Source organism: Canis aureus, chromosome 15 (assembly GCF_053574225.1).
Source record: "Canis aureus isolate CA01 chromosome 15, VMU_Caureus_v.1.0, whole genome shotgun sequence".
Taxonomy (NCBI): Eukaryota; Metazoa; Chordata; class Mammalia; order Carnivora; family Canidae; genus Canis; species Canis aureus.
Genome location: NC_135625.1, coordinates 52,041,613 through 52,069,526, shown reverse-complemented (window position 1 = coordinate 52,069,526; position 27,914 = coordinate 52,041,613). Strand labels below are relative to the sequence as shown.

Below are 27,914 nucleotides of genomic sequence, written 5' to 3'. Positions count from 1 at the left end.
AGACGGAACTATAATGATACGGAGAAACAAGAAAGTTTACCGGTACATTTATGCAGCCGTTAAGAATCATGTCATAAGAGAATATCTAATAAAATGGGAGGAAATTCACAATATTGTTAGTGAAAAGGGAAGGATACGTTTTCACAACGCATTATGTCAAACATGCAGAGATAAAGCATAGGAAAAAAAAACCTGGAGGGGACAGACCAAGATTTGAAATGTAATGGACTCTAGAAGCTCAAAGTACGAGAGATCTTTATTTTCTGTTTCTGATAGGACCGGCGCAACAGATTGAAGTGTTTTAAAAATGATCGCACGATCAACACTGACTTTATTGTAAAGCATAGAAGTACACGACACCGTGCCCGCCTGGAAAGCCCAGGAAGTGTGTGTGGTTTGCAAAGCCCCGGCCACCTGCTCGGCGGTGAGTCACGGGCGCAGGCTCGCACCTGCCTCCGCGCCGCCGACCCGCTGCTGCGCGGCTCCCAGCGCGATGTCCGAGGCGGGGGCGGCCCCCGCGCCAGGCCCCGCGCCGCGGGCCGCGGGCCGCCGGGAACGCCTGCTCTCGGTAATTTCTGGAATCGGGGGCATTCCCTTTCTAAAGTTTGGGCGGTCGGGCTTTTCCTTTCTCCACTTGGGAACAAACCAGAAGCCGGGCTTTCGGGTCAGCGCGCCGCCCCCGGCCGGGGGGGGGATCTCGGGGCCGCAACGCGGCCAGCGGTCGAGGTGCCGGGGGGGCGGCGAGCGCTCTCGCGGGAGAGGCCGGCGAGGACGGGTCCGGCCACGCGGGCGCGCAGGGACGCGCGTCCCCCGTCGGGACAAAGGGTCGGGAACTTGCGCCCGGCCTGTCCCGGAAAATCCGGGCTGCGGTCGCCATGGCTACGGAGCCGGGCTCCCGGCGGCCGCCCCCAGCCCAGCCCAGCCCGCGAGGGGGCGCTGGGAGGGGGCGGGGGCGGGGGCGGGGGCGGGGGCGGGGGGGACGAGCCCGCCCGCCCCGCCCCGCCCCGCCCTCCGGCCGCGGCCGCCGGCCCCAGCCCGTGACTGACCCTCGGCAGCTCCTGTAGTCACGTGGCGCTGGGAACCGGCGGGGGGGCTGGGCCCGGGCCTGGCAGTTGTGAACTCGAACCTGCCGCTGTCGCCGCGCGGGGCGGGGAGCGCGGCCGCCGGCGCCGGCGTTCCGGCCTCATGGACGCGCGACGCGCCTCCGCGCACCCCGCCGGAGAGGTTCGTCCCGGGCAGGGCGCGGGGTTCCACGCGGGCCCGAGGCGGGCGGCCCTACCTGCCGCGCGCGTGACCGTGTGCGCTGTGTGGGGGGGACGGTGGCGGACCGAGTGGGGGGGCGAGCCCGCGCACCTGCGCACAGGCTCCGCGAGGTGCGCTCTGCGTGGGGACCCGAGCGGGCCCACTGGGGGCGCGCGGAGCCGGGTGTCCGCGACGTGAACGGGGGACACGCGCGAAAACAAAAGGGGGGTGTGGGGTCGCCGGGACCCTCTGCCATCCAGAGGGCACAAGGGGATTGTGACCGAGACCTGGCCACACTCGCTCGCCCTGCGCAGCCCCTTGGGAACCGGGCCTGGAATTCCTGTTGGGAGGAGGGTGGGGGAAGGGGAGCCAGCAGGGATTCCAGAGTTTCTGCCATCCGCCGGCCTTTGGCCATCAGCATGGAGAATTCGTGCTGTGACCTTACGTGGAGGAAATGACCCCCAAGCGCTGTCGTGTACTTCCTTGGCGAAGGGGGCAATATTCATTTATTAATCCAGTATCCATTAAGGTTACTCGGCCGCTCGGGGTGTGGGGCTTGGGTGGGGGAGGGGGCTGTGGCTGGCGAGGACACAAAGATGACTGCCCTAGAGGAGCTCAGAGCCTCATGCATGTTTTCTCTCCCCTCCCCGCAGGTAAGGCTGGCCTCTCTGCACTCAGAGGTCTGAGCTCTGCCATGGGGGTAGGGGTGTCTTTACTGCTGCAGTTTTCTCTGACATCTGGGGGCCACCAGAGTGTGGGCCGAAGCAAGCGCTACAGCCGCAGAAGTATCCCCAGGAGGAGCTGGAAAAAACCTCATCTCCAGCTCCACGGTCTCCAGGGTAGAGTCTGACCTTCTTTGTTGGGTTCCCAAATCATTCCACAGCCCCAGTGCTCAGATCTCATCCTGGAGGAAGGGAGTCACCTGGGGGTGGGGAGGAGGGAAGGATCACTTTCCCAAACCAGTGGTCTTCTCTGTGCTCATTCTGGTCATGGAGAAGGAGGCATGTCTGAGCTGCTCAAGAGGAGTTCGGCTCTAGGGAATTTAGGAGGATGTGCCTGGAGCTTGCAAGCCGGCAGTGAAGGTCCATTAGGAAGCTAATGACCACCTACTCCTCAGGGCCTTCAGGAAGCTCGCCTCGAGGAATCTCGGCTCCCTGGCACTGTGGAAGAGTGGAATGTAGGACAGCCCCTCCTGGGGTTGGCAGGGGACAAGGATTACAGTCTTGTCTTTCTTCCCCTTCTTTTGCCCCAATAGTAATCCCTACCACCCCGAGGGAGGCAGACTGTGGGTGTTCCTTGGACTTGGGAGAGCTTTCCTTCCTGCAGTGTCCTAATCATGTGTGTGTGGGTAGAGGAGGGCAGGCAGGCAGTGTGGGCACAGTCTGGACAGGCAGTGGCCCGGCGTTATGCAGTGCTGCAAGTAGCATCTAGCACTCCCTTCCTGTTTCCCAGAAGCGCTGTTGTCTCTTGCTCTCCAGGCTTCTACCCTGACAGACTGAGGTTAGGGAGGCCAAAATGCTCCCTGTGGTGTGATTAGAGCCCAGGAGAGGGTAAATAGGATAAAGGCTGTAGGAGCTTCTTTCTGTGGGAACTTTACAAACCCAGGTGTTTTAAAGGAAAGAACACTGGCCTGGGACTTAGAAGACCTGTCACCTGGTCTTGGTTCTGCTGTTGGTTTACTGTGGCCCCTTGGGCGAGTCCCCTGTCCTTTCTTATGCCTCAAAATTGCTTCGTCTGTCAAAACAGGGAGCTTCATGTTCACTTCTCCAGTCTCTGTGTTTTGTGAAGCTCAAATGTAGCAGCAGGAAATAGTAGAAACGAGCAGAGGGCAGCAGGGAAGCACTTGTAAAAAGCATAGAGCACCATAGGGAGAGGTGACTACATTTTCCAGTGAGTCCTAAGGCAGGAATGTTTGCTCAGCCAACGCTGGAGTGTTTACTTCATGCCAGACACGGGGTGACTGGCATGAGGGGGGATTCCAAGAAGTGTCAGAGTTCCTTCGTTCTGGTAGTTTCCAGGGCCAGTTAAATACTTAGGACAAATACACTCAAAATGGTATCTAGAAGTGCAAGATTGAAATAATGTAGAACATACAAGGAAATAGAAAAATAGTCCAGATTCAAGGGCTCTAGGAGTTCAGAGGGACGAGCTCCTCGAGGGCCTGGGGTCGGCCAGGGAGGAACTGGGGCAGGATAAATTGATCTCCAGAGTGACACTGCTCTTCCACCCTCAGCAGAGGAAGAACCCATGCTGGAACGGCGCTGCAGGGGCCCCTTGGCCATGGGCCCGGCTCAGCCCAAGGTCTCTGGGCCCTCCCAGAAGTTGCCCCAGACCATGGAGAAGGAGCCCCACGGGCTGAGGTTACAAGGCACTTCCGAGGCCCAGTTGGGCAACCAAGCCCCCAGTAAGGCCCATCGATGTGCCCACTGTAGAAGGCACTTCCCAGGCTGGGTGGCCCTGTGGCTTCACACCCGCCACTGCCAAGCCCGGTTGCCCCTGCCCTGTCCTGAATGCGGCCGTCGTTTTCGACACCCTCCCTTCTTGGCACTACACTGCCAGGTCCATGCCGCTGCCACTCCAGATCTGGGCTTTGCCTGCCACCTCTGCAGGCAGAGCTTCAGAGGCTGGGTGGCCCTGGTTCTGCATCTCCGGGCTCACTCAGCCGCAAAGCGGCCCATTGCCTGTCCTGAATGTGAAAGACGTTTCTGGCGACGAAAGCAGCTTCGGGCTCATGTGCGGAGGTGCCACCCCCCAGCCCCGGAGGCCCGGCCCTTCATATGTGGCAACTGTGGCCGGAGCTTTGCCCAGTGGGACCAGTTAGTTGCTCACAAGCGGGTTCACGTAGCTGAGGCCCTGGAGGAGGCAGCAGCCAAGGCTCTCGGGCCTCGGCCTAGGGGCCGCCCTGCGGTGACGGCGCCCCGGCCTGGCGGAGATGCTGTTGATCGCCCATTCCAGTGTGCCTGCTGTGGCAAGCGCTTTCGGCACAAGCCCAACCTGATCGCCCACCGCCGTGTGCACACGGGCGAGCGGCCCCACCAGTGCCCTGAATGCGGGAAGCGCTTCACCAATAAGCCCTACCTAACCTCACATCGGCGCATCCACACCGGGGAGAAGCCCTACCCGTGCACCGAGTGTGGGCGCCGCTTCCGCCACAAGCCCAACCTCCTGTCTCACAGCAAGATCCACAAGCGCTCAGAAGGGTCGGCACAGGGCGCCCCGGGCTCAGGGAGTCCTCAGCTTCCAGCTGGCCCCTTGGAGGCCTCGTCGGAGCTCGCTGCAGACGCCCAGCTGAGACCCAGCCAGGAGCGAGCACCGGAGCCTCCGCTGGAGGCCCCTGGGGCGCCCCTGCAGGACCCGGCGGCCGCGCCCCCATCCCTGTTCACCTGCGATGACTGTGGCCGGAGCTTCCGGCTCGAGCGCTTCCTGCGGGCCCACCAGCGGCAGCACACTGGGGAGCGGCCCTTCACCTGCGCGGAGTGCGGGAAGAACTTCGGTAAGAAGACCCACCTGGTGGCGCATTCCCGGGTGCACTCGGGCGAGCGGCCGTTTGCCTGTGAGGAGTGCGGGCGCCGCTTCTCCCAGGGCAGCCACCTGGCCGCCCACCGGCGCGACCATGCCCCTGAGCGGCCCTTCGTCTGCCCGGACTGTGGCAAGGCTTTCCGCCACAAGCCCTACCTGGCGGCCCATCGACGCATCCACACCGGCGAGAAGCCCTACGTCTGCCCAGACTGCGGCAAAGCATTCAGCCAGAAGTCCAACCTGGTGTCCCATCGGCGCATCCACACAGGCGAGCGCCCCTATGCATGCCCCGACTGCGACCGGAGCTTCAGCCAGAAGTCCAATCTCATCACCCACCGTAAGAGCCACATCCGGGACGGCGCCTTCTGCTGTGCCATCTGTGGCCAGACCTTTGACGACGAGGAGAAGCTCCTGGCCCATCAGAAGAAGCATGATGTCTGAGAGGGCAGGGGCTGCAGAGACCAAGGGAAGGGGGTGGCCTGAGCGTCATTTACAGGCGTGTTGCTGTGGGCCTGTGCTTGGGGGTACCTGTGTTGCTGCTGTTTTAGGAAAGGGGTGGGAGAGCAGCCAGTGAGCTGGGCCCTGTTAAGGAGGGAGGTCTAGTCCCCAGCGGCCAGGGAAGCCTCACTCAGTGCAGGGGGGCTCAGGCCTCCAGCCGGTGTTTGCTAAGGTTCTGCCCTGACCATCCTGTGCCCTGGAAAAGTAGCAATAGCAGCTCTACCTACCCCTTAGAGCCCTCCAGCTGGAGGGGCCACCAGGGGACAGGAAGTCCCTTCCCCTCTGGTGTTGACGCCTTAATGTCCTTGTCTTTTATCATGAGTTCCTTCAGGTCGTTTTTTGGAAGTAGGTGTGGTACAGTCTTAGTAAATGAGCACTTGGGAGGAAAAGTGGACCAGCTGGATACACCTGGGAGAACCTGCTGGCCTTGTTAGACAGTTCCTGGGCCTTTTCCAGCACAGAGGTGAGGCTGCACTGCTCGAACCTGTCCCACTCCGTCCCCTTCTGCCCCTGCCCCTGCATAGGCACCTGGACTCAGACCCATCTACTGTTAGCGCTCAGCTCCACTCCACCTCCCCAAGATCAGTGCACCACCTTCCCGGTGCTTAGAGCATCCCCTGGCTGTCAACAGCTCTGTGTCCAGGCTTTTGTCTGAACACCCCAACCTTCCACTCGTTCCAGAACTCAACGTGGTGGGAAGGACTGCCCCAGTGATAATGGAGGGTCGGCTGACAGCATGAAAGGGACAAGTTTCCTTTTCAACATTTCTAGGTTATGGATGCCCAGCCTCCCCCACCTCCGTCCACCTCCACACTTAGTTGACAGGGAGTCCCCACCTCCTGAGGCCCTGGTTCTATTGTAGGATAATTCTAATTGTTAGAAATTCTTCCTCATAATGAATGGAATCTGCTTTCCTGTAATTTCTACCTATTGGGCCTCGTTCTGTTCTCTGGAATGAAACAGAACAACCACTTACCCTCCTTTTCAAACTAGAGAATAAAGATTTGGTTTTAGAGCTGGTGGCTGTGTGTTCCTTTCTCCCGAAAAGCCTTGTAATTTGAAAGAGGGGAAGCATGCTGCTCTGGGCTTTGGTTGGGGGGGAGGGGGAGTGAGGTGGGGGATGGGTGTTGCTAATGGGATAAGTGCCTCCACTCTGAGTTCCTTTGCACCTTACCTCCAATGCTTCTCCAAAGGAGGCCAGGCCCACCCTGCAGATGGGGCTGGTTCTGCAGGGACTTGGCTTTCTGTGGGGTCAAGTTAGACTTGGCAGGGGCCAGTTATCAGAAGAGTTCTGCTCTGAACCTTCTGCAGTGCCTTCCTGGCTGGCCTGCTGCAGTTCCCCACATATGTGGCTACAGATGCTTCCCTGCACTGGTTGTTTCATACAAATTTGAGTGCTTATTTTTGACAAATATCAGTAGGCCCTTTTTGTGCCAGTTTTAGTAATTTCTGCACAGATCCCGGCACCTAGCACACAGCGCATAAAAACCACAATTTCTGTGAGTGGCATTTTGCAAAGAAGTTCACCTAAATTATCCCACATAATCCTCGTATGGTAGGTACTCTTTTTAGAGATGAAAACATTTGCTCAAGGTCATGTGACTGGCAATCACCAGAGGCGATCGAAAACCCAGGTCTATCTGACTCCCGTAACCTGTGCTCCTGACCACTGCCACAAGTTTATTGGGTGAATGGCGTGTGCTGCTGCTTTGGCAAAGATAATTATTAAATGCCAACTATGCTTATGCTTGATGTGATGGTGACTAGGGGTTTGCCAAGATAAGACTTTGTCCTTACCTCTAAGAGGCCTAAGTCTGGAGAGGAACTGTGTGTGTACAGCTAATGAGCAGAGGGAGATGGATGGGGCTGAGTGGGACTCTGTGTAGGATGGAAACAGATGGCTTCCAAATTTCATATTGGTTAAAGCCACTCCATGACTTCATGGAGCCACTTAAAAACCTGTATAGTTAATGGCAAATTATCTTTCAGAGACTGGAAGCATTGCCTCAAGAATGCCACACATCAATATATCTCTTTAAGGGACCCCAGGGCTTCAAGGGAAAAGGAGCAATGCTTTTTGGGGGCTAGAGGGCAGGAAAGTAGGTCAACGTCTAGGGATGAGGGCAGGGAGCAGGACACAGGTCCTCAGGTATCTAAGGTTCATAATTGGGGGGTTGGGGAAAAAGATGAGGGCGGGAATCTGACCAGGGCTCCTGACTTTGAAAGATCACTTTTAGAGGAACTGCTCGGGTGTGGGGAAGCCAGCATTGGGTGTCCACTAGTGCTGCACTGCACCTGTTTTGGGGTAGAAATGGTTTGGAGAAGTCCAAAGTTCTGGGAAAGCCACAGAAGTGACTTTGAGGGGGCTGGTAATGCTGGGACGGAGTGATCTTATCCATGGGTCCTTCCTGGGTCCCTTGGAGGACCTGGTGGTTCCCATGTCCTTGCTCAGCATGGCACATGCTGACAGCAGTCTTGAAGGAGGAACTCCACTAGGAGGGGATCATAGTTCTGAGGCAACCCGTTTCCCCCTCTTTTCTTCTACAATTAGAAAAATACTAAATTATCTTGTCAAAATTTAATAATGCAGATATATAGTTTTTAAACATTCCACCAATTCTGTCCTCTTTTTTTTTTTTTTTTTTTTGAAGATTTTATTTATTCATGAGAGAGAGAGAGAGGCCGAGACACAGGCAGAGGGAGAAGAGGCTCCATGCCGGAGGAGTGTGACATGGGACCCAATCCCGGGTCTCCAGGATCACGCCCTGGGCTGAAGGTGGCGCTAAACTGCTGAGCCACCCGGGCTGCCCTCTCTTTTTTCTCAATGTAAATAGGATCCCAATGTGCTTCATTCTTTCTATCCTTGAAATACCTTTGGTCAGGAAATGTCAATCTGGGGGAAGTCTTTCACTCTTTAGAGGAGGAAACATGCCCAGAGAGAAGTGGTTTTCTCACTCATAATCAGTGGCAGATCTGGAACTAGAATACTGGAATTCCACAAGCCTTTGGGAAAAACCTCCAGTAGGTGCTCTAAAAGATACAGATGAACAGGATTCTTTAAAAAGCTGACAGCCTAGTGGTGTCTGGCCTCTGTGTGGGGTTTTACACTGTACAAATGCTTCTATAGACCATAGAACCAGTTTGGGTCCTGCAAAAATCCAGAAAAGTAAGTATGTAACTAGGAAATTACTAACTTTTTTATAGATAAGTCAAAGTCCAGAGACAGAAAAGTATGTTTTGTAATAGCTGCAAAGAAGTTAGTGGCAAAACCAATAAATCTCAGTCCAACGGTATCTATTGTTGTGAGGCCAAACAATAGCTGGGCTCAACGCAAATGCTTAGTAGGCGCCTACTGATTAATTAGAATGAGGTCCACCAGCATGAGGGTAGGTTTGTAGGAAGTCTCAGAGAGGCCAGCTTCTGTTTTTATCCACCTTGCGTCCCAAAGGCAGTTTCGAAGCAGCTCCAGAGAGAATCCTGCCAGTGGGAGTTGACCTAGCTGGCTTGAGGTAGCAGTGTGAGGAATCTTATTGGCATAAAGGAGCATTTGCTTTCAATTAGTGTGGGTAGAAGAGAAAATTCTCTTTTCTGAAGATCTCTAGGAGCAGTCAAGACCCTCCTTGGCCGTATGGACCCTGGCCCTAAATCAGCAACCACACTCCGCCTAGGAACGCGACGTCTTCAGACTGCTGTTTCCGGTCGAGAAAGCGAGGGGGTTGGATTTAATGAGGTCTCCGTGTCTCTCTCGTGGAGAACCCCCAGGATCGTTTATCCGGTGCCCACGACCTGCCCGGCGCCGCGCGGGGTGCGGTGTGCGGTGGGCGATTTCTCTCGGGTCGTGCGAGGCAGGTACAGTTTCTCACTCTATAACACTTGGCGGCTGTAGTGCCAAGTACCGCCACTATGTCACCTGCACACGCGAGTGTGAGCATCGGAGTGGGGTTCGCGCGTCCTGTGCCCCGGGATCGCGGCACCAAAGCGGGGCGCGCGCGTCCCTGAGTCGGCCGGAGAGTTGCGGAATGACGGGATCGATCTGAGAGCGCGTCCGCGGGTCCGGAGTCAGAGGGAGAGCCCGGCGGAGGGAAGAAGAGGTGCCGTGGCGCCGTGGGGTCACCGGTCCCCGGCCTCGCCCTCGCTCCTCCTCCCTCGGAGCCCCCGACTGGCTCCCCCGCCGGCGGCCAAAGCGTTAACGCCGCGCGGGGGGCCCGGGAGGCCCCGCCGGCTGCGAGGTCAGCCCGCCCACGCGGGCTATTGGCTCAGGAGAACAAAGGGGCCGCCCCGCGGGCTTCTCCGATAGGGTGGAGCTGGTCATCTGAGCGGCGCAGCCAATCAGGAGGCGGGACGGCCCCGGGGATGGCCAGGCCCGTTAGCCAATCAGGGGGAGGCGCCCGCCCCGCCTGTCCCGGGACTGGCGGGGCCGGGGAGCCCAGTGCCCAAGTCGCCCCGGGGTGGCAGTTCGCGTTAACCTTAACCACAAAGTCAAGGTATTTATTCCCGTCCCCTCCCTCCGAGTCCCTCCGAATCCGGGCGGGAGGGGCGTGTGGAAGGACGGACCGTGCTGTGGGGCCAGCGCCCGGCCCGCTCGTCCCGCGCTGCCTCCACCCAGCCGCGGGCTGGAGGCGGCCTCGGGGGTCTCGGGGTCCCCTGAGCCCCCGGCGCTGCGGCCCCCAACTTTCCCCACCCCCACACAGCCCCTGAGGGAAGGGGCCCGGGTCGTGCGTGGGAGGGGGCTGCAGGCCGGGGCCGGGGCGGGGGGTGGTGAGAGCGGGAGGGACGGGGTGGCGGGCGAGGCGCTGACCCCCTGGTCCCCCTGGGCGCCTTCTGCCCAAGCGCTGGCTCGACGTTCGGGGCTGTGTCGCTGTGTCCGGAAGACGGAGCTTCTGGAGGGCAGGAACCCCAGTGCTCGCCGCACAGTGACACCGAGTAGGTGCTTAATAAGTGATTCAATGAGTGGGCATGAGGATCGGGAGTGCGAACAATGAGAAGGAAGCACCCCCCAGAAATTGGAAGTGTGTGTGTGTGTGTGTGTGTGTGTGTGTGTTGGGGGGGCTCCATTCCAGGAAGATGGGCACCGAGTCAAGACTTCAGTGGGGGTGGGGTAGGAACTGGGGGCTTCTTCCCCTGCAAAGGCGGAGGATGACAGACATGCAGCCTCCTGCAGTCCTTTGGGCCGGGTAGAGCCTGGAGCGCGTCCTGCTCAGCCAGCCTGGGCTTGGGTGTGGTCAGAGCCCAGGAGCCTGAGACTGGCTGATGTCCAGGCTCCACTCTTAGCTGTTCTTTTTGGGTCCCGTGTTCATTTGTAAAATGAAGAGATTAGAGGACATTAGTTTCCCTTCAACTCTAGGTGCCGTGATTCTGTGCTTCTAATCCGTTCTGGAGTAAAATTTCTGTATGGTGTTTCTTTATTAAAATTTTTGTTAATGGTTTTCAGCACACGGGACCTTGGGCTGGATGTTGGGGAGAGAGAAATACACGTTAAGATGTTTACAGTCTTGTTGTGGAGGCATTGGATTGCTATTATGCAACGTATGTGGCATCAGGCTGGGTGGGTGCACAGGCCCCTACAGAGAAGGGCCCCTACCTGAGACTGCCATATCCAAAGGGGCTTCCTGCTCAAAGCGATCCCTGATCTAGGCTGGGAGAAGAAGAGCTGGGCAAGAGTATTCCATGACTGGTCACAGGCCAGCCAAGATGCTGCAAGGTCAGGGAGTCACGTGTTGGGACAATGGGGAGCTGGGAGGCAGGATGAGTGAGCAGAGGCCAGGTTCTCAGTGGTTTTGCCAAGAAAGTTTTAGCTAAACCTGAAAGTGCTGGGGAATATTTTAAGCAAAGTAGTAACAAGTCCTCATTGTGATTTTAGGAGAAATTACTTTGAGTTCTGGGTGATGAATGGATCGGAGGGGCAAGATAAGCTATAAAACTATTAGTGTCTTTGGGCAAGAAGCAGTGAGGCCTGAACTGAGGTGGGGCAGTAGGAGATCTTGGAGGCATTAAAAACAGCACTGGTACAACTTACTGACCTATGCGTTGTGAGAGCTGCACTCTGTGTGGTAGTGAAATGTGGTGGTGGTTTTGAGAGGCCTGATGAAGACCATTGTCCCCACTGGAGAGGCAAGGGCTACCCAGGACAAAGTGCAGAGCTTGGTGGAGTGGTCCAGCCCAGACACCTGTCCCCTGGTGAGGGTTAAGCTGAGGAATCCAAGATTTCCTAGTGCAGCGGTTGCTGGGAATGAAGAGTGTGGCCAGGGTGTGCAGAAGGAGACCTTAGGCCCAACTCTCCTTGGGGCAAGGGATGTCACCTCTGGGCTTGCTTTTCCCATCCAGCAAAGGGGTGGGGAGCTTCCCACCCTTTCCAAGCTCCTTCGAATGAACCAAGGGGTGGAAAGTATCTATAAATGAAAATGTGACACTTGTCCAAAGTTTTGTTAGCAGTCAGTTTCATCTCTTGCCTTCGGATCGGGTAATGGGGGACCCCAGGCCCTGGAGGGCTCTTGAATCTTGGAGTCAGGGCCGAGGAGTGTGGGTGGTGCTCTCTCCTCTAAAGGGAGATGGTGAACAGGGACTAGGGACATGGATGCCACAGGTGAGGGACAGGCATAGGGGCAGGGAAGTGGGATGGGGCATTCTCACAGAGGGATGACCACTGGACCCAGTGGAGGCAGGGGTCTGGGAAGCAGGTGCCTCTGAGACTGGCCTGGGCTTAAATCATGGACCTCTGGGAGGTGGGCAGCTGCCCCTGCTGTCCGTGGATGTGGTTCCCAGAGGATGCTGGTGGAAGCAACCTGATGTCACTAAATGGAACTCTTCTTACCTGGGCAGCCCTGAGGTACAGGTCTTCTAATGTGGGAGGCAGGCAGGGGGTGAAGGCAATGCGCTGACCTAAAAATAATTTGTCTTGCACTTTGTGAGTGTTTTCCAGAGTCCTTTCACACTGCTCCCCCACCCCTTGCTTGATAGAATAATTCTACACATGGAATAAGTGTTATTATGTTCCAAATAATAATAGTTTCTGTGGAATGATGGCCCACCCTTTCTCCTTGCTCCTCTGACCCCTCTCTGAGGACCGAGGGCCACAGCATCTGGGAGACTGAGGTCTGAAGGCACTGGAGTAGAAAAGGGGGAGTGGGCGGGGCTTGGAAAAAGAGCCACAGTGGGAGGTGCCTGGGACACCTGATCCAGTGCTGAGTGAGATCTGCAGAAGCCAAGAGAAATGAGCGTTCTTGAGGAGCAGGCTGGGTGAGGGGAGAGGAAGGTGGGTGGAGGGCCTGGGGGAGGTGAGGAGGCATGCCTCTGCTGGGGCGAGGGATGGAGGTGGGCCTCTAGGCGGTGGAGGCGGCACCTCCCTAGTCTGAGCTGGGACCTCTGGGCCTGCTTGTCTGTCTGGGCCCTGAGGGCCGTAAAGAATGGGAAGCAGGTCTCCTGGGGCCCTGGCAGCAGCTGCTCTGTGTTTCTGATAACATTTTAAAGCCACTGGTTTATTGTGTCATCCTTGCTCATAAACTGTGGATGAGAGGAAGTTGGGAGGTCTGATGTGTCCAGGGGCTTGATACCTGGAGAGAGCCGACTATACAGAGACCAACCAGGACAACCCCAGGGAGCAGGCCTTGTACTGGAGTGACATTTGTAGGACTGGCCTTGGGGGAAAACCTGGTGGCTTTGGAACGGGTCCTGGGAGACAGAGGATACACTGCCTCCCTCCCCTTGAGGAAGCTGAGGCTTTGAGGCTCTGGCCAGCAGAAGGATCCAAGGCTTCTAGCCCAGCCCTGCTTTCCTTACCACTGTCTGCTCCTGCCCGGTTAGGCGCCAGCACCCAGCCCAGGGGAGCCTCTCTTTCCCACCAAGCCTTCTCCAGGGCTGTTGAGTGTCTAGTGCCCTGCATACGAGGAGTCATGTACGGCCTTGAGATAGTCCCCACAGAAAAATTTGTGCATACCTATCAAGCCCACTCACATCGGGGAGCAGAGTTTGGGGTGACCATGTAGGCGCTGGGGGTCTCTGGAGATGCTGAAGCAGCTGGAGGAGTAAAGGCTTAGGAAGAGTGAGTAGCCCTGCGAGAGGCCCTTTGGAGAGGGCTGAGGAAATGGGGAGTGGGAGAGAGAGACCCTGCTGGTTTGTAGGCTTCGGGAGGTGCAGTGTGCTGCATATTTGTCTTCTCCAGGGCTCAAGACAAACCTGTGGGGTAGGCCTTTCCAGTCTCCTTCACCTTAGGAACCCGACGCCCAAAGGTAAAGTGACTTGCCAAGGACTGACTAATGGCTTAGAACTCGGGGACCTGATTCCCAGCCTAGGCGCGACCTGGGCCTGATGTGAGGGGCAGCCTTTGGGAGCAGGCTTGGCTGAGGGGCCAGCCCTGTGGGGCTCAGGTTCCCAGGGGAAGGGATCTGCTGCTTCCTCATGGCTAGAGCAGAGCCCAGGTCTCAGTCTGCCCCTGGCTTTCTGCGCCTGGCCACCCTCTGCCCCACCAGCTCCAGCCCTGGCTGGCCTCGAGCCACCCCTCCCCCAGCACAGGGGACCTAACCGGTGACTGGCCCCTACTGGCTTCCTGAGGTCCCGTTCTTGGAGCAGTGGGCAGCTGGGAGCATCGTGAACGTGTGCAGTTACCTGGGTCATGCAGAGATCCACACTTCCACTTCCCTGAGCGCGCTGTATTTATGTGGTTTGTGCGACACATGCCGGTTTCTGTGGGTTTGTTTGCAGGTGTATCTGGGAGTTTCTAGAGATCTCAGTTTCTTCGTACTTTGCATATAGATTTGCAGCTGTTCTCTTATGTATGAGCATCTCTGTATTTTTGCACTTTTGCACTTAGGTGTGTCAGATGTTGGATACGATTGCTCCTGGATGTGTGCATGAGTGCATTTAGCGTTTACGTCATTTTCTTCTCTGATGCCTGTGATTGCATATTGCGTTCTTTAACTGCAATTGGATTCCCAGGCAGAAAACAGCATCACCTTGTCCCAAGATAGTTGTCATCAGTGACCGAGGACTGGGGCCATAGGAACCCTCTTTTCATGCCTCCATTGATTCATCCATCCATCCGTTCATCCATTCGCTTACTCATTCATTCACTGTACAGGCACACTTTGGAGGTAGTCAGGTTTGTTTCCAGATCCCTGCATTAAAGCAAATATTGCGATAAAGCAAATCAAGTGAAGTGTTTGGTTTCTTGGTGCGTACCAGAGTTACGTTTACACCATACAGTAGTCTACTGTGTGCGCAACAGCAATATGTCTAACACGACAATGTACATGCCTTCATTAAAAAATACTTTAATGCTGAAACATGGCAACTATCATCTGGGCTGTCAGCAAGAGTATTCCAACCTGGCCACGTGTTAGGGCAGGTTGTAATCACTGATCACAGATTACCATAACAAATATAATAATAAAGAAAATGTTTGAAATATCACAAGAATTACCCATTTGTGAATGGACACGAAGTGAGCACATGCTGTTGGAAGAAAATTGTGCAAGTAGACTTGCTCAGCACAGATTGGTCACAAACCTTCAGTTTGTAAAAAAAAAGAATAAAAAAAAAATATCTGCAAAGTGAAGAAAGCAAAGTGCACTGTAGGGCAGTGTGCCTGCAACTGGGGCCCTGCTGCTTTCCTCCTGGACCTTACGGTCCAATGCCGCGCCATCCACTGGAGCTTCATTGACAGAGGCATGCTTTCTGCTGTCCTGACAGTAGCTCGAGCTACTTGAGGCTGTTGAGCACTTGAAATGTAGCTAGTGTGATTGAGAAACTGAATTTAAAATTTAATTTATGTAGATTTGAATAATCACATGTGGGTATGGAAGCCAGGTGCCTGAAAATGAAGGATATGGGTAGGGTAGGGGGCTTGGTGAGTCCTGTACTTTCTTCTAGGAGGCGACATGGTCTGTGAGAAGGGCAGGCTGACCTCAGTTTGGTTCTGGCTCTAGGATTCACTAACTGAGTGACTTTGAGCAAATGACTTAACTTCTCAGATCCTAATTGGTTGTGAAGGATGAAATGGGTGATGCCTGCTAAGTGTTGGGTGCGCAGTGGTGCTCAGAGCCAGTGGCTCTCTCCTTGTCCATACTGGAGTCTTGGCCAAGCACCCCTTCTTTCTATGGCTAGATCAACATCAAGATCTCAGGGAACTATAAAAAAAAAAAAAAAAGATCTCAGGGAAGTCTCCCAGGCCCCCCAGTAAAATGAGGTTAGGAGAGATATAACCTCTGCCCCTAGGTAGTGCTCTTTGAGAATCCCCCCAGGGTGGAGGCTGGCTGGAGCCTGAGCAGGGCCACCGCCTTGCGAATGCTGTTCTGGCCACCATCTTGGGTCTTCCTTGAGCATCTGACCTGTGTGAGCCAGCATGGTGGGTCAGGGCAAGGACATGAGACATGGTGCCTGCCCCCAGGAAACAGGATCTCCCAGGGAAAGAAAGCTGGGAGTGGGCCAGGCAGGTTGGAGCATGTGGGGCGAGGGAGGCTGGGCAGGTGGGCTGTGCACTGTAGACCAGATGGGGTCAGATGGGGTCAGACCGGCCGAGAGGTGGGAAAGATGTGGTTAATAGAAAGATAGGCCATTCAGGGAGCATGGTAGCCTCGAGATCCTGGCGAAGGGGGTTAGCTTGTGTGGAGGGGGCGCTTTGGGAAGAGGCCCCCCCGGCCCGCAGTTTCCTCTGGGGGCAGGGGCTTGTTGGCCTAGGGGAGCAGTGGTGAGTGGTGAGGAGCTGGGTGTGGCCCTGGTGGGAGCTTACCACTGAGGAGGGCCTGGGAGCTAGGCCTTCACCTGGGGTTTGGGGAGATGCCACCCCTCCAAGCTCCAGCTCCTGGTGTGGCTCATCCCTGCTCCAGCAGTGACAAAGGACGGGTGAGGTGCCATCCATTAGCTCCCCCTTCCCTGCCTGAGGTCTGATCTGTGAAGATGGCTTGGCTGGTGGAGAAGTCCCAGGGGCCTGAGGTTGGGAGGATGTGGAGAGATGGGGGCCATGTCCCTGTGCTGCCCCTCCCATCTATGGCCTTTCTCTTCACCCCAGCTGCTCTCTGTGCCTCTCCCTGCCCCCAGGATTCTGCTGAGAGCAAAGCCCCTTTGTTACCTTCCCCTGCCCCCAAACCTCACCACCTGCTGTAGGGCACAATCCGTGCTTTGTGTGGTCTGGCAGTTGTCATGCAGCTGCCCCCCTACCCCCACCCCCAGAGGCCTCTCATTGAGGGCCCGCCTCCAGCTGCAGCCTGACCCAGTGTGGGCAGGGCCGGGCCCAGAGCCAGGTGCCGGAAGAGGAAGTGACCAGGGCCTTGTCCCCAGACCCATCACTCCATAGAACTTCCTGGGCAGGGAGGGGGCAGGTCACGGAAACCCCTGCATGACAGGTCAGGCAGGTAGCCTTCAGAGAGTACATGTGGGCCTGGAGGTGGATTGGCCCTGTTGGCCTGCAGGCCAGGCCAGGTTGGGTGAGCCACGTGTTAGGGCAGGTGGGTGAGAGGGGGGTAAGAAGGAGCAGACAGAGCAGCAGAGCAGGGCAGAGGCAGAAGAGGAAAGGTTAGAGAAGGTGCGGCTTTCTCAGGGTTTTACCTGCAGGACACCTGCTGGCCCGTTTTTTAGCCATTGCCCCTGAGCACACTGTTGGAGGTGGGCCCTCAGGACATGGGGGTCTGCCCCTCATCCTTTCCCCTGCCCTCTTTTTTCTTACTCCTTCCCCTTGGGCCCATGAGAGCCCCCTGCTTTCCCTTTTTTTTTTTTTTTTTTAATTTTTATTTATTCATGAGAGGCACACAGAGAGAGAGGAAGGCAGAGACACAGGCAGAGGGAGAAGCAGGCTCCGTGCCGGGAGCCTGACGTGGGACTCGATCCTGGGTCTCCAGGATCACACTCCGGACTGAAGGCAGTGCTAAACCACTGAGCCACCGGGGCTGCCCAGTCCCCTGCTTTCCCTTCCTACTCCTGTGCTTACCTGGACCACACCTGAACCCTGGCGTGGCTGGGACAAAAGTACCCAGGGACACAGGAGCTGCTCTGGTAGCTCACTAAATTATTCACTGAGAATTGAAGCCTTTCTGCCACCAGAGGTGACTTTTAGGCCCTAATACCCCTTGGAAGACAGAATGGATCCAGTAAGACCTATATGATGGGGCTCAGAGGCCCCTTGCTGTGTTGTGTAGGGGTTTCGTGAATAAGGCCAGGGTCCTACCCAGTGTCCTTGTCCTGAATTGTGGCCTGGGTCTCTGCTCCCTCTGAGTTTTCCCAAAGGCGGCCTCCCCTTCTCCAGTCCTCTGAGCCTCTTTAGGAGGACATTGTATCTCCCATGGGTGACAGGCTTCCCCCTGGTGTGGGACACACAGTCACCTGGAGGGAAGAGGTGGTGCTAAGGCAGGCATCCATCGGACCCTGCCCTGTCCCTACCTCCCACCCCCCCCCCCCCCCCCCCCGCCTTCCACCCCCCACCTTCTTCTTCCTGTTTGCTTTATCTCTGCACCACAGTAGGTTTTAGTGTCTTTAAGAAGCCACAGTAGGGGTGCATAGCAGACCCTTGTTGGGGAAAAAGAATTAAAATCTCCTGCCAACTCAGAAAAGCTCCCCACAAAAGGAGGGAGAAAAAGAGAAGTTGTTTTTTTTTTAATCGAATAAGCATTAATGCAGAAAGAGATACACGTCCCAGGCAATCGGCTCAGAAATGAGGAAAGCAGGAAGAGACCTCCCCCTGTTACACAGCCCAGCAGACCAGCCCGCTACTCACGCTACTCACGGGCTCTCCAGGTACAGCCTGACCAGGCATCAGGCAAGAGGACTTCCCTGGTGCCACTGTTGGCCACCCATCATTCATCCTAAATCCACCTGGCGATCAGGTAGCACGAAGAGGCGAGGGGCAAGCAGAGGTCTGGGGGAGAGTGCCCCATGCCCCATACAGAAGGGCAGCCAGTAAAGCCTGGGCCCCCCAGCAGCATCTCCTGTCCCTGACAATGAGCCAGTTAGGAAGTTTCCAAAACCTTGAGCATTAAAAAAAAGAAAGAAGAGACGAGCCCCAGATTGGTGAAGTCTTTTTTTTTTTTTTTTCAAAGATTTTATTTATTTATTCATGAGAGACACACAGAGGCAGAGACAGAGGCAGAGAGAGAAGCAGGCTTCCTATAGGGAGCCTGATGCAGGACTCAATCCCAGGACCCCGGGATCACGACCTGAGCCAAAGGCAGACGCTCAACCACTGAGCCACCCAGGTGCCCCCAGTTTGGTGAAGTCCTTAACAGGTACCCTAGCTGATTTATGTGTAGTCTGGCATGGGGCAGGGATGGGAGGGGATTTTGAAGGAGAGGGACCCATGGTGCTGGAGGGCCATTTCTGCCTTCCATGGTGGCTTCATGGCCCCTCAAGGCGGGGGGGTCTCCAGGCTTAGCTGAGTTTCCTGTGTGGCATCTGTCACTCCCCCTGCCACACACACACACTGCTAAGATTGAGCCAGTGGGCCTGAGCCTCTGGTCTGGGAGTCAGGAGACCTGGGGCCGCCCCTGGCGGCCACCATGCAGCCGCCTTGGTGACTTGGGCCACGTTAGGGGCCCTCTCTGGCCTCAGTTTCCTCCTCATAAAATGGGAATAATGCCTGTTTTGCCTGCCTAGTAGCTATGTGTGCAATTTTTAAAAAGCCCTGCACTCTCCACTGAGGTCACAGACAGAGAAGTTCTTGAAAAAGAGGGACCACATTCTGTGAAGTCACAGGAGAGTGGGGAGTCCCATTTGGTCCTTGTCCCAATGGCCAGCTCTCCTTCCTGTGCCCCCTTGCCCGCAGATGGCAGGGCAGGAACAGGTACCCAGGAGGCCTCTGTGGATGGAGCTTGGCCCCACTGGTAGGAGCACAGGTAAGGGAGTGACCGTACAGGTGGGAGCCCACCGCGGCCTCCTCCACCAGGCCGTCTTCCCGCCCTGCCCTGTCCTGCTCAAGTGTGAGCTGCTACGCTCACCCATAGTATATGGGCTGGAGGAGTATTACAGAGCAGGAAGGTCCTCCAAAGAATGCAAAGAACGACCAGGTGAGGGGATGTGCTCACACCCACCCTGTGTGTGAGCTTCCCAGGCAAGAGGGAGGGTGAGGTGTTTGCTGACCGCTGGGGTGCTGGCGGTCACGCTGATCTAACATTGAAAACCAGCTCACCGGGTAAGACGATCCCTGCTAGGTTTTGATCAGGAAAGTGCCTTCAGGGCAGCCCTGGTGGCTCAGTGGTTTAGCGCCGCCTGCAGCTCTGGGTATGATCCTGGAGACTCCGGATCGAGTCCCACGTCGGGCTCCCTGCATGGAGCCTGCTTCTCCCTCTGCCTGTGTCTTTGCCCCTCTCTCTGTGTCTCTATGAATGGATAAATAAAATCTTAAAAAAAAAAAAAAAAAAAAGGAAAGTGCCTTCCGTTTGGTCCATGAAGACTTCCTGAGGTCACTTAGGGTTCATGGGGCGGCTCGGCAGTCTTGGTGTCTGCTGGGCGGGCGCTGCTGTTAGCGGAAGTCCTGTGCTCTCTGCTGAAGCCCCCCACGGATCCCCGAGCACCCCCAGCCTCCTCACAAGCCCGCGATGCGGTGGGGTGGGGGCGGTTAGCCTCCCTGCTGCAGAATGAACGGCTCTGGTCCTGGGAGACGGGACAGGGCCCATCCCTGGGAATGCTGTCCCTTGGCTCAGCTACTTGGCTCAGCTCAGCTTCTTTGCCTCCCCTCCCCTCCTCGCTTCTCCAGAGGCCTTGCCCCCTGGATCCCAGGGCCCCAACCCTCCCAGGATAATCATCACGATGAACCTAAGATGGAGACAAAAATCAGGCAGTTGGGTAATAAAGGAATGAAGCACCCAGCTCAGATGGGTGGTGTGGTCCACGGACACTGCACATCCTGGGTCCATGCGGACCCCACTTCTGGCCTGGCTCCCCACCACTGCCATGTCACTTTGAAGGCGGGGAGCCCCCAGGGTGTGTGTGTATGTGAGAGAGAGAGAGAGAGAGAGAGAGAGAGAGAGATATGCTGACGTTACCATAATTACAGTAAAACCAAGGTCGAATGGCTCCGGATGTTTTAGCAGAAGGAACCTTTCCCAGGTCAACCTGTAAGGAGGAGCCTAGTTCAGGTATGAGAGGCAGTTGGCCAGGGCCCTCTCCCCACCTCGGGCAGCTTCTCAGGTACCCTGGGATCTTAGGGAAGACCTTACTCCTGGGTCTTAAGAACACTGGCTTTGACCCTGGAGGACGGAGGCACTGGGGGGCTGGGGACAGCTCCGGGCACCCCGTAGGCTCCCAGCACCGGCTGGCCAGGGGTGCAGAGGAACTCTTTCTGGGTGGCAGAACTGTTGAGATAATTAAAGCTTACCTCTTTTAAGCACCCTTTAATTTCTGTTTATTTTATGTGTTTTTCTTATTGTGGTGAAATATACATAACAGGAAATATACCATTTCTTTTTTTTTTTTTTTGAAAGATTTTATTTATTTATTTGACAGAGAGAGCACAAGCAGGAGGAGTGGCAGGCAGAGACGGAGAGCGGGAGGGAGAAGCAGGGAGCCTGATCCCGATCCTGGGGCTCAATCCTGGGACCCTGGGATCATGACCTGAGCCGAAGGCACTTATACCTGACTGAGCCGCCCAGGCGCCCCCACACCTGAGTAGATTTTAGATTCGCTCCTGACTGCTAGTTTGGACACCTAGTCCCATTACATACTTCAGCTGGCCAACATTTTAGCGCATTCACAGAGACCCTCTAATAGTCAAGTAAACTAGTTACTATTGGGTATTCAATTCCTGCCAATATGCAATTTAAGTCTCCAATTTCATCTTCCAATTACGACTCCTGCTAAAATGATTTCTCATAACCAAGCACCTGGGGGTGGGGTGCTTCCAGGGTTGTTTTGCCAAGAGGAAAACGGGCCCCTCACAGGTACTTTCTGAGTCCCTACCCTCCCACCCCATCCCGTGGTCACCACATCCGTTTCCGTGTCCTCTTAATGGCCATTGAGGCTGTGAGTGAGGCAGGGCTCTTTGGCCCTAGAACCAAAGGCCACCAGATTCTAAGTGAGGTTTTTGTTTAAAAAAAATTAAATGTTTTAGGGCCACCTGCGCAGCTCGGTCCTGGGATTGAGCTCTGTGTCAGGCTCCCTGCTCAGTGGAAAGCCTGCTTCTCCCTTTCCTCCTTGCTCACTATTTCTTTCTCTCAAATAAATAAATACAAATCTTTAAAAAAAATAAAGATTTTTAAGATCCTAATATTTGAATATTGTCATAAAAATTCAAAGAACGCAGATAAAGTGAGGGTCCCCTTTGACTTCTCCCCTCTAGTCCTTGGATTGTCTGCATCATCTATAGGGTACCCACTGTCATGCTTTGCCCCAGATCCTCCCGGATTGTGCATATTTGTACATAGAGAGGTATAGTTGTAGTTTTCATAAATTGGGTCAGACGACTGACTGATCATTGTTTTTCAATTTGGTTTTTGTTTTATCTTAAAATGTTTTGACAATCTTCACATCAGCGTATAGACGGCTCTTAGCTAAGCATTTTTTTAAGTTGCCGCATACTCTTCCATATTCTGAAGGGAGTGATCATTTTGTGTGACTATTACTGACAGGTAATGAGATTGTTCTCCAGCGTTTGCTAATTACCAATAGCTCTGCAGTAAATATTTGTGGACATTCCTCTGTACGCTCCTATGTATTTATTAGGATGAACACCCAGAGTGAAACTGTTGGGTAGAGAAAGTAGAGGTTCTGCTACATTTATAATTTTATTTTTTCTTTTTTTTAATAAATCAACAAATCTTTATTAAACATACATTTATAATTTTAATAAGCATTGTCAAATTGTTCTCCAAGAAGTCTGACTTCCTGCCTCAGCTTGCGCCTGCACACACACACACACACACACACACACACACACACACAGGTGCATTTGTTCTCCTAGGTAGTTTCCAGGTGCTGCAAACATCTGTGTGCAGGTTTCTGTACAGACAGAAGTTTTCAATCTTTTGGGAAAATACTCAGGGGAGGGAGTGATGATTGGGCCCTAAGAGTATGTTTCATTTTGTTGGAAACTGCCAAACTGTCCTCCAAAGTGGCTGTACTGCTCTGCAGCCCCCACAGCAGTGAATGAGAGTTCCTGGGGCTCCTTGTCCTCACCAGCATTCGGTGTTGGTGGCATTGTGGGTTTTGCTTGTTCTCATAGGTGTGCAGTGCTAGTATTTCAGCTTTCCATTTTGTCTAAGCCAAATTCTTCCTTGCTCATTTTTAGAATTTTCTGGATGATTTATGCACATCAGAAATTTTATAATTCAGTGAATTAGGATTACACTGAATTTAAGCATTGTTTTGGAGTGAAGAGCTTCCTTCCTTCTCATCTAGGAGTATGATGTATCTGCCCTTTTAGTTACATTTTCTTTATCCTTTCAATAACGTTTAATAGTTTCCTTTATATAAGTTTTGTATGTGTATCTGGCCTGTGTATCAAGCCCATTATTTTATTAAAGGTACAAATTTTTATTTGTTTTTGTATCTGGCAAACTTGCTGAAACTTTTTTTTTTAAGATTTATTTATTTGATGGGGAGGGGCAGGGAGGAGGGGCAGAGGGAGTGAGAAAAATCCTGAAGCAGACTCCCTGCTGAGTGCAGAGCCTGATGCAGGGCTCCATCCCTGCACCCTGAGATCATGACCTGAGGCGGAATCAAGAGTAGCAGCTTAACCAACTGAGCCACCCAGGCACCCTGTCGAAACTCTTATTTCTAATATTTTGTCAGTATATTCTCTTGTACATTCTGTGTTAATAGTTATCAGCAAATGACGCTTTTCCCTTCCAATATTTATATATATTTTTCTTTTCTCCCCCTCTGCTTTGGCTAGTTCCTCAAGGACAATGTTGAAGAGTGGCAGTGATGGTGAGCATCATCTTGTTCCTAACCTGAACGGTATTCCAATCCCATGCCTTTGGTTATAAGATAACTGCAGGTTCTAGAATAGCTTCTTTGTCTGCCTAAGAGTATTTCCTATATGCCTGGTTTACCGAGAGCTTCCTTCCCCCTCTCTCCATCCCTTCTTCCTCCTCTCCCTCCAGAAATGATGTTGGACTTTATCATATGAGACTTTTTACATGTATTGAGATTATGTAAGGTTTTTTCCTGTTTAGAAAGTCAGTATTATGAGCTATATTGAGCCATCTTTGCTGGGAAGATCCCAGCAAGGTCATGCTATGTTGTTCTTTTGATGCCGATGAACTTGCTTTGCCAATATTTTTTGCTTGTTTTTGGTGTCTGCTTTCAAACTCTAAACCTATAATTTCCTGCCTGCCCTTGTCTTGTTGACTCTGGATCATGCTAGCTTGTGGGCTGTCTCCCCTCCCAGTCACTGTCATAGTTTATGTAAGCTGCGGACAACCCTTCCCTTGAAATTTTAGTAGAACCTGTTTTTACAGTTGCCCATTTTTGAGGTAGAACGCTAGCTTTCTGTTCTGTCTCTTTTAGGACATTTTTTTAAAATCTTTTGAGTTCGTTTTGTTAATTTATTTTGTCTCACAGAATCATCCATTATATATAGATTTTTCAAAATGATACATTTATGCATTAATTAGGATTTTAGGATTTTCAGAATCCTTTTTATTTCTCTCTGTTCCCTTTACCCTGTGGTCTCTGCTTTTGTCTATTAGTTCCTTCCTCCTACTTCCCTTGGGTTTGTTTATTTATTTTTATTTATTTATTTACTCATGAGAGAGTAAGAGACACAGAGGCAGAGACACAAGCAGAGGGAGAAGCAGGCTCCCTGTGGGGAGCCTGGTGCAGGACTCTATCCCAGGACCCCAGGATCTTGACCTGAGCTAAATGTAGATGCTCAACCACTGAGCCACCCAGGTGCCCCCCTTGGGTTTATTTTGTTGTCTTTTTATTGTCAGAACTTACTTAGAATTTCTCCTTTTTGTTCATAGCTGTTTTATTTCACCTACTTTTTGCTGAATATAAACTTTTGGTTGAAGTATAACACAGAAGTGCACAGATCACAAGTTCTTACAAATTCTTAAAAAGTGAACATATGGGCAGCCCCGGTGGCGCAGCGGTTTAGCGCCGTCTGCAGCCCGGGTTGTGATCCTGGAGATCCGGGATCTAGTCCCACGTCGGGCTTCTTGCATGGAGCCTGCTTCTCCCTCTGCCTGTGTCTCTGCCTCTCTCTGAATGAATAAATAAATAAATCTTTAAAAAAAAAAAATAAAGTGAACATGTGCATGAAGCCAGCACCCAGATGAAGAGAAAGAACAATGGGGCGCCTGGGTGGCTCTGTCCCTTAAGCTTCCGATTCTTGATTTCACCGGGGTCATGATCTCAGGGTCATAAGATGGAGCCCTGTGTCTGGCTCCGTGGAGCCTACTTAAAATTCTGTCTCTGGCTCTCCCTCTGTCCCCATCCTCCCCCACTCAGGCCTTCTTCCCATCGCAGTGCCTCCATAGGCCAGGAGTTATCCTGCCTTCTAACTCATCCATTAGTTTTGCCAGCTTTTGACCTTCATGTAAGTGGGATCCTACAGTCTGTGTGTAGTGTCTGTAGCAGACTTCTTCCATCATGGCTTCTGTCCATGCACAAGAGGGACCAAGCACTCCTATAGCATACTTTCTTGTTCTTGGTTCTGTTGAAGAAAGGTGAAGTTGCCAAACAGCCAAGGTCCAAGAAGGTGAGATGTGCAGGCACCATGGCTGTTGCCACCAAGAGCCTGGTGGTGAAGTGGACCTTGGTCACCCCACCACTGAGGGACTGGGTGTGCACTCACTTAGCAAGCTCCCAGCACATGGCTCCTCTTAGAATGAAACACTTTGAGGCTTGGCCATTTTCTGCTTGTTCCCTGGGTGGGAAGACCTTCGCTGCATCTCTGGGCCTCCAGGTGCAGAAGGCAGGGCAGGAGGGGTGGCCTCCAAACAGCCTCTCTTCCTTTCTTGCACTTCTTCTCCATATCCCAACCTGCCTTTATCTTACTGGCCTTTCTACCTTCCCTGCCCTCCTGCCTCCTGCCTCCAGTCCTCTTACACGCTTCCTTCTGCATCCTTTCCACCTGCCGCGTTTTCTATGCTCTGCCCTCCCAGCATTTCTTCCTCTCCAACTCCCCCCCCCACCCCCCACCCCCGGCCCTGCAGTGAGTGACTCTCCTTGTCCTCTCTCCCTTTGCCTCTGGCAGGAGATGGGCCGGTGATGAAGATCAAGCAAGAGAAGCCAGACTGGCTGCTGCAGACACTGGTGCCTCAGGCTGTGCTTTCCGAGAAGGATAAGGAAAACATTTTCCAGCAGCATCTGGCCCTGGCACCATGCCAGACCATGGGGAAGCCCCGAGCCTTGGGGGGACAGGAGGAGACCGGGGGCCCAAGGTGGGCTCCTCCCACTGAGCCGGCCAGGGGTCTGGCAGGCCGGGCTCTTTCTGCTGGCGAGGGTCACTTTGTATGCCTGGACTGCGGGAAGAGGTTCAGCTGGTGGTCGTCCCTGAAGATCCACCAGCGCACCCACACCGGGGAGAAGCCGTACCTGTGCGGCAAGTGCGGGAAGAGCTTTAGCCAGAAGCCCAACCTGGCGCGCCACCAGCGTCACCACACGGGCGAGCGGCCCTTCTGCTGCCCAGAGTGCGCGAGGCGCTTTAGCCAGAAGCAGCACCTGCTCAAGCATCAGAAGACCCACTCGCGGCCCGCCACCCACTCGTGCCCCGAGTGCGCGCGCTGCTTCCGCCACCAGGTGGGCCTCCGCATCCACCAGCGTGCGCACGCCCGGGACCGCCAGGGCGCCCGCGCTGGGCTGCAGGAGTTGCTGCGGGACGCCGCCACCCGCCGGAGCTGTCGCCTGCGGCCTGGGCCGCCGCGGGGTCGCCCCGAGTGGGCTTGGTTGGGGCTCTGCCAGGGCTGGTGGCGCCAGGCGGGGCCCCGGGCCGCAACCGCTGCCACCGCGGCCACCACCACCCCCGCGGGTCCTGGTGAGCAGCGCCAGTTCATCTGCAACGAGTGCGGCAAGAGCTTCACGTGGTGGTCGTCCCTGAACATCCACCAGCGCATCCACACGGGCGAGCGCCCCTACCCGTGCCCCGAGTGCGGCCGCCGCTTCAGCCAGAAGCCGAACCTGACGCGACACCTGCGCAATCACACGGGCGAGCGGCCGCACCCCTGCCTGCACTGCGGCCGCAGCTTCCGCCAGAAGCAGCACCTGCTCAAGCACCAGCGCACGCACTTGCCGGGCGCCCAGGCGGCGCGCTGCCCCAGCTGCGGCCAGAGCTGCCCGAGCCGCGCAGCGCTGCGGGCCCACCAGCGCGCGCACGCCGCCCCCGCCGCCCCCGCCGCCGAGCCCCAGCGCCCCAGGCAGGCCGCGCGAGATGCGGCGCCACGCTCCGAGCCACAGGCCGAGGCACCCCCGGGCCTGTCGGCGCAGCCTCAGGACCCCCAGCCGGCCCGGGGCCTGGGGGGTGTGCCGTGGGGGCGGGCGCGGGCGGGCCTGGGGGGGCCCGGCGAGCCCCGCCAGTTCATCTGCAACGAGTGCGGCAAGAGCTTCTCTTGGTGGTCGGCGCTCACCATCCACCAGCGCATCCACACGGGCGAGCGGCCCTATCCGTGCCCCGAGTGCGGCCGCCGCTTCAGCCAGAAGCCCAACCTGACGCGGCATCGGCGCAACCACACGGGCGAGCGGCCCTACCAGTGCACCGTGTGCGGCCGCGGCTTTAGCCAGAAGCAGCACCTGCTCAAGCACCAGCGTGTGCACCGGGGGGCCCTGGCGCCCACCCCCAGCGCCAAGGACCAGGCGCTTTAGCGTGCCCGACCCCGGGCAGACTCGTGGGGGGGGGGGGGGCGGGAGGGGATGGTGGGGGTGTGTGTGGCCTGAATGGGGGTTTCTGCAACCCCTGGGGGTCAAACCCTGGGAACAGGTGATATCCCCAAGGCCCCCAAGGCTAGAGAACAGAATTCTAGAAGCCTCCCAAAGGGGACAGGTAAAGGCCCCAGGGTGGGCCAAGGGAGGAGGTAAGATGAAAGAGCCCTCACTCTGGAGCTTGCCTGTGCCCAAGGGGCCTTGGGACCCGGGAGCGCAGTCTTCAGGCCCCGAGTGAGGGGGCTGTCAGGCTCCGGGAGGGGCTTCCCTGTGTGAAGTGGCCCAGGGGCTGGACTGAGCATCTGTGGCAGCAGCCTGTCAGGGGGCAGGCTGCGGGATGGCCAGATAACATACTCAGCCATAGAAGGACAGAAGCCAGCCAGTGGCTGAGGAGGGGCAGGCCTAGTCCCAGAGCCCACACTTATTGGCCCTTCAGTGTGTATCTTTGGAGGGAGTGAACAGTTCCCTGGTCCTTCCCGACGTGACTGCCCCCAAAGCCAGGGGTGCAGTCATGGTGGATGGGGCCTTAGGATTGGTGTGTGTGTGTGGTGGTCTGACTGGGGTACAAGAGGGGTGGTGGCAGCTGAGGTGTGGTAGCTTGGGGAGGGACCTGCAGCAGGACACAACCACGTGTGCTGCTCCTACTTAGCGGTCCTGGGCATCCCCATGGCCGGCACCAACTTGGGCCTTTATCAATGCCAGTGTCACAGAAGAGAAAAATGAAGGATTGACTGTCTCACGTGGTCTCATTGTCCTTTGTCAGCCGCCCTTTTGGAACTCCAGGTCTGTGTGTGCTCTGGAACATCCAGCTGCTCCTCCACCCCGGGACCAGGATGGAGAGCTTTGGCCACGAGCATAGCAACTCCCCGTGCCTA

At 55.2% G+C, this 27,914-nt stretch overlaps 2 protein-coding genes across 20 annotated transcripts; both read left to right on the top strand.

The window, feature by feature from the left end:
* The first annotated feature begins 291 nt into the window (after window positions 1-291).
* Window positions 292-6,274, top strand: REPIN1 (replication initiator 1). Of its 9 annotated transcripts, none has more exons than XM_077849788.1 (3): window positions 292-424; window positions 1,896-2,081; window positions 3,479-6,274. In XM_077849788.1, the coding sequence occupies exons 2-3, from the start codon at window positions 1,937-1,939 to the stop codon at window positions 5,200-5,202; spliced, it is 1,869 nt and encodes a 622-aa protein (XP_077705914.1). In that variant the 5' UTR covers window positions 292-424; window positions 1,896-1,936; the 3' UTR covers window positions 5,203-6,274. The 9 variants fall into 9 exon arrangements, with proteins under 9 accessions (XP_077705914.1, XP_077705910.1, XP_077705912.1 ...); XM_077849784.1 differs by having other exon boundaries at window positions 3,476-6,274; XM_077849786.1 differs by lacking the exon at window positions 292-424 and adding an exon at window positions 473-568 and having other exon boundaries at window positions 3,476-6,274.
* Window positions 296-27,775, top strand: ZNF775 (zinc finger protein 775). 11 transcript variants are annotated; one of them, XM_077849791.1, is made up of 4 exons: window positions 9,589-9,743; window positions 10,090-10,182; window positions 23,069-23,103; window positions 25,379-27,775. In XM_077849791.1, exons 1-4 carry the CDS (start codon window positions 9,613-9,615, stop codon window positions 26,980-26,982), a joined length of 1,863 nt encoding a protein of 620 aa, XP_077705917.1. In that variant the 5' UTR covers window positions 9,589-9,612; the 3' UTR covers window positions 26,983-27,775. The 11 variants fall into 11 exon arrangements, with proteins under 11 accessions (XP_077705920.1, XP_077705917.1, XP_077705919.1 ...); XM_077849795.1 differs by lacking the exon at window positions 10,090-10,182 and adding an exon at window positions 13,418-13,484 and having other exon boundaries at window positions 9,615-9,743; XM_077849796.1 differs by lacking the exon at window positions 9,589-9,743 and adding an exon at window positions 13,418-13,484 and having other exon boundaries at window positions 10,092-10,182.
* The last annotated feature ends 139 nt before the right edge of the window (window positions 27,776-27,914 follow it).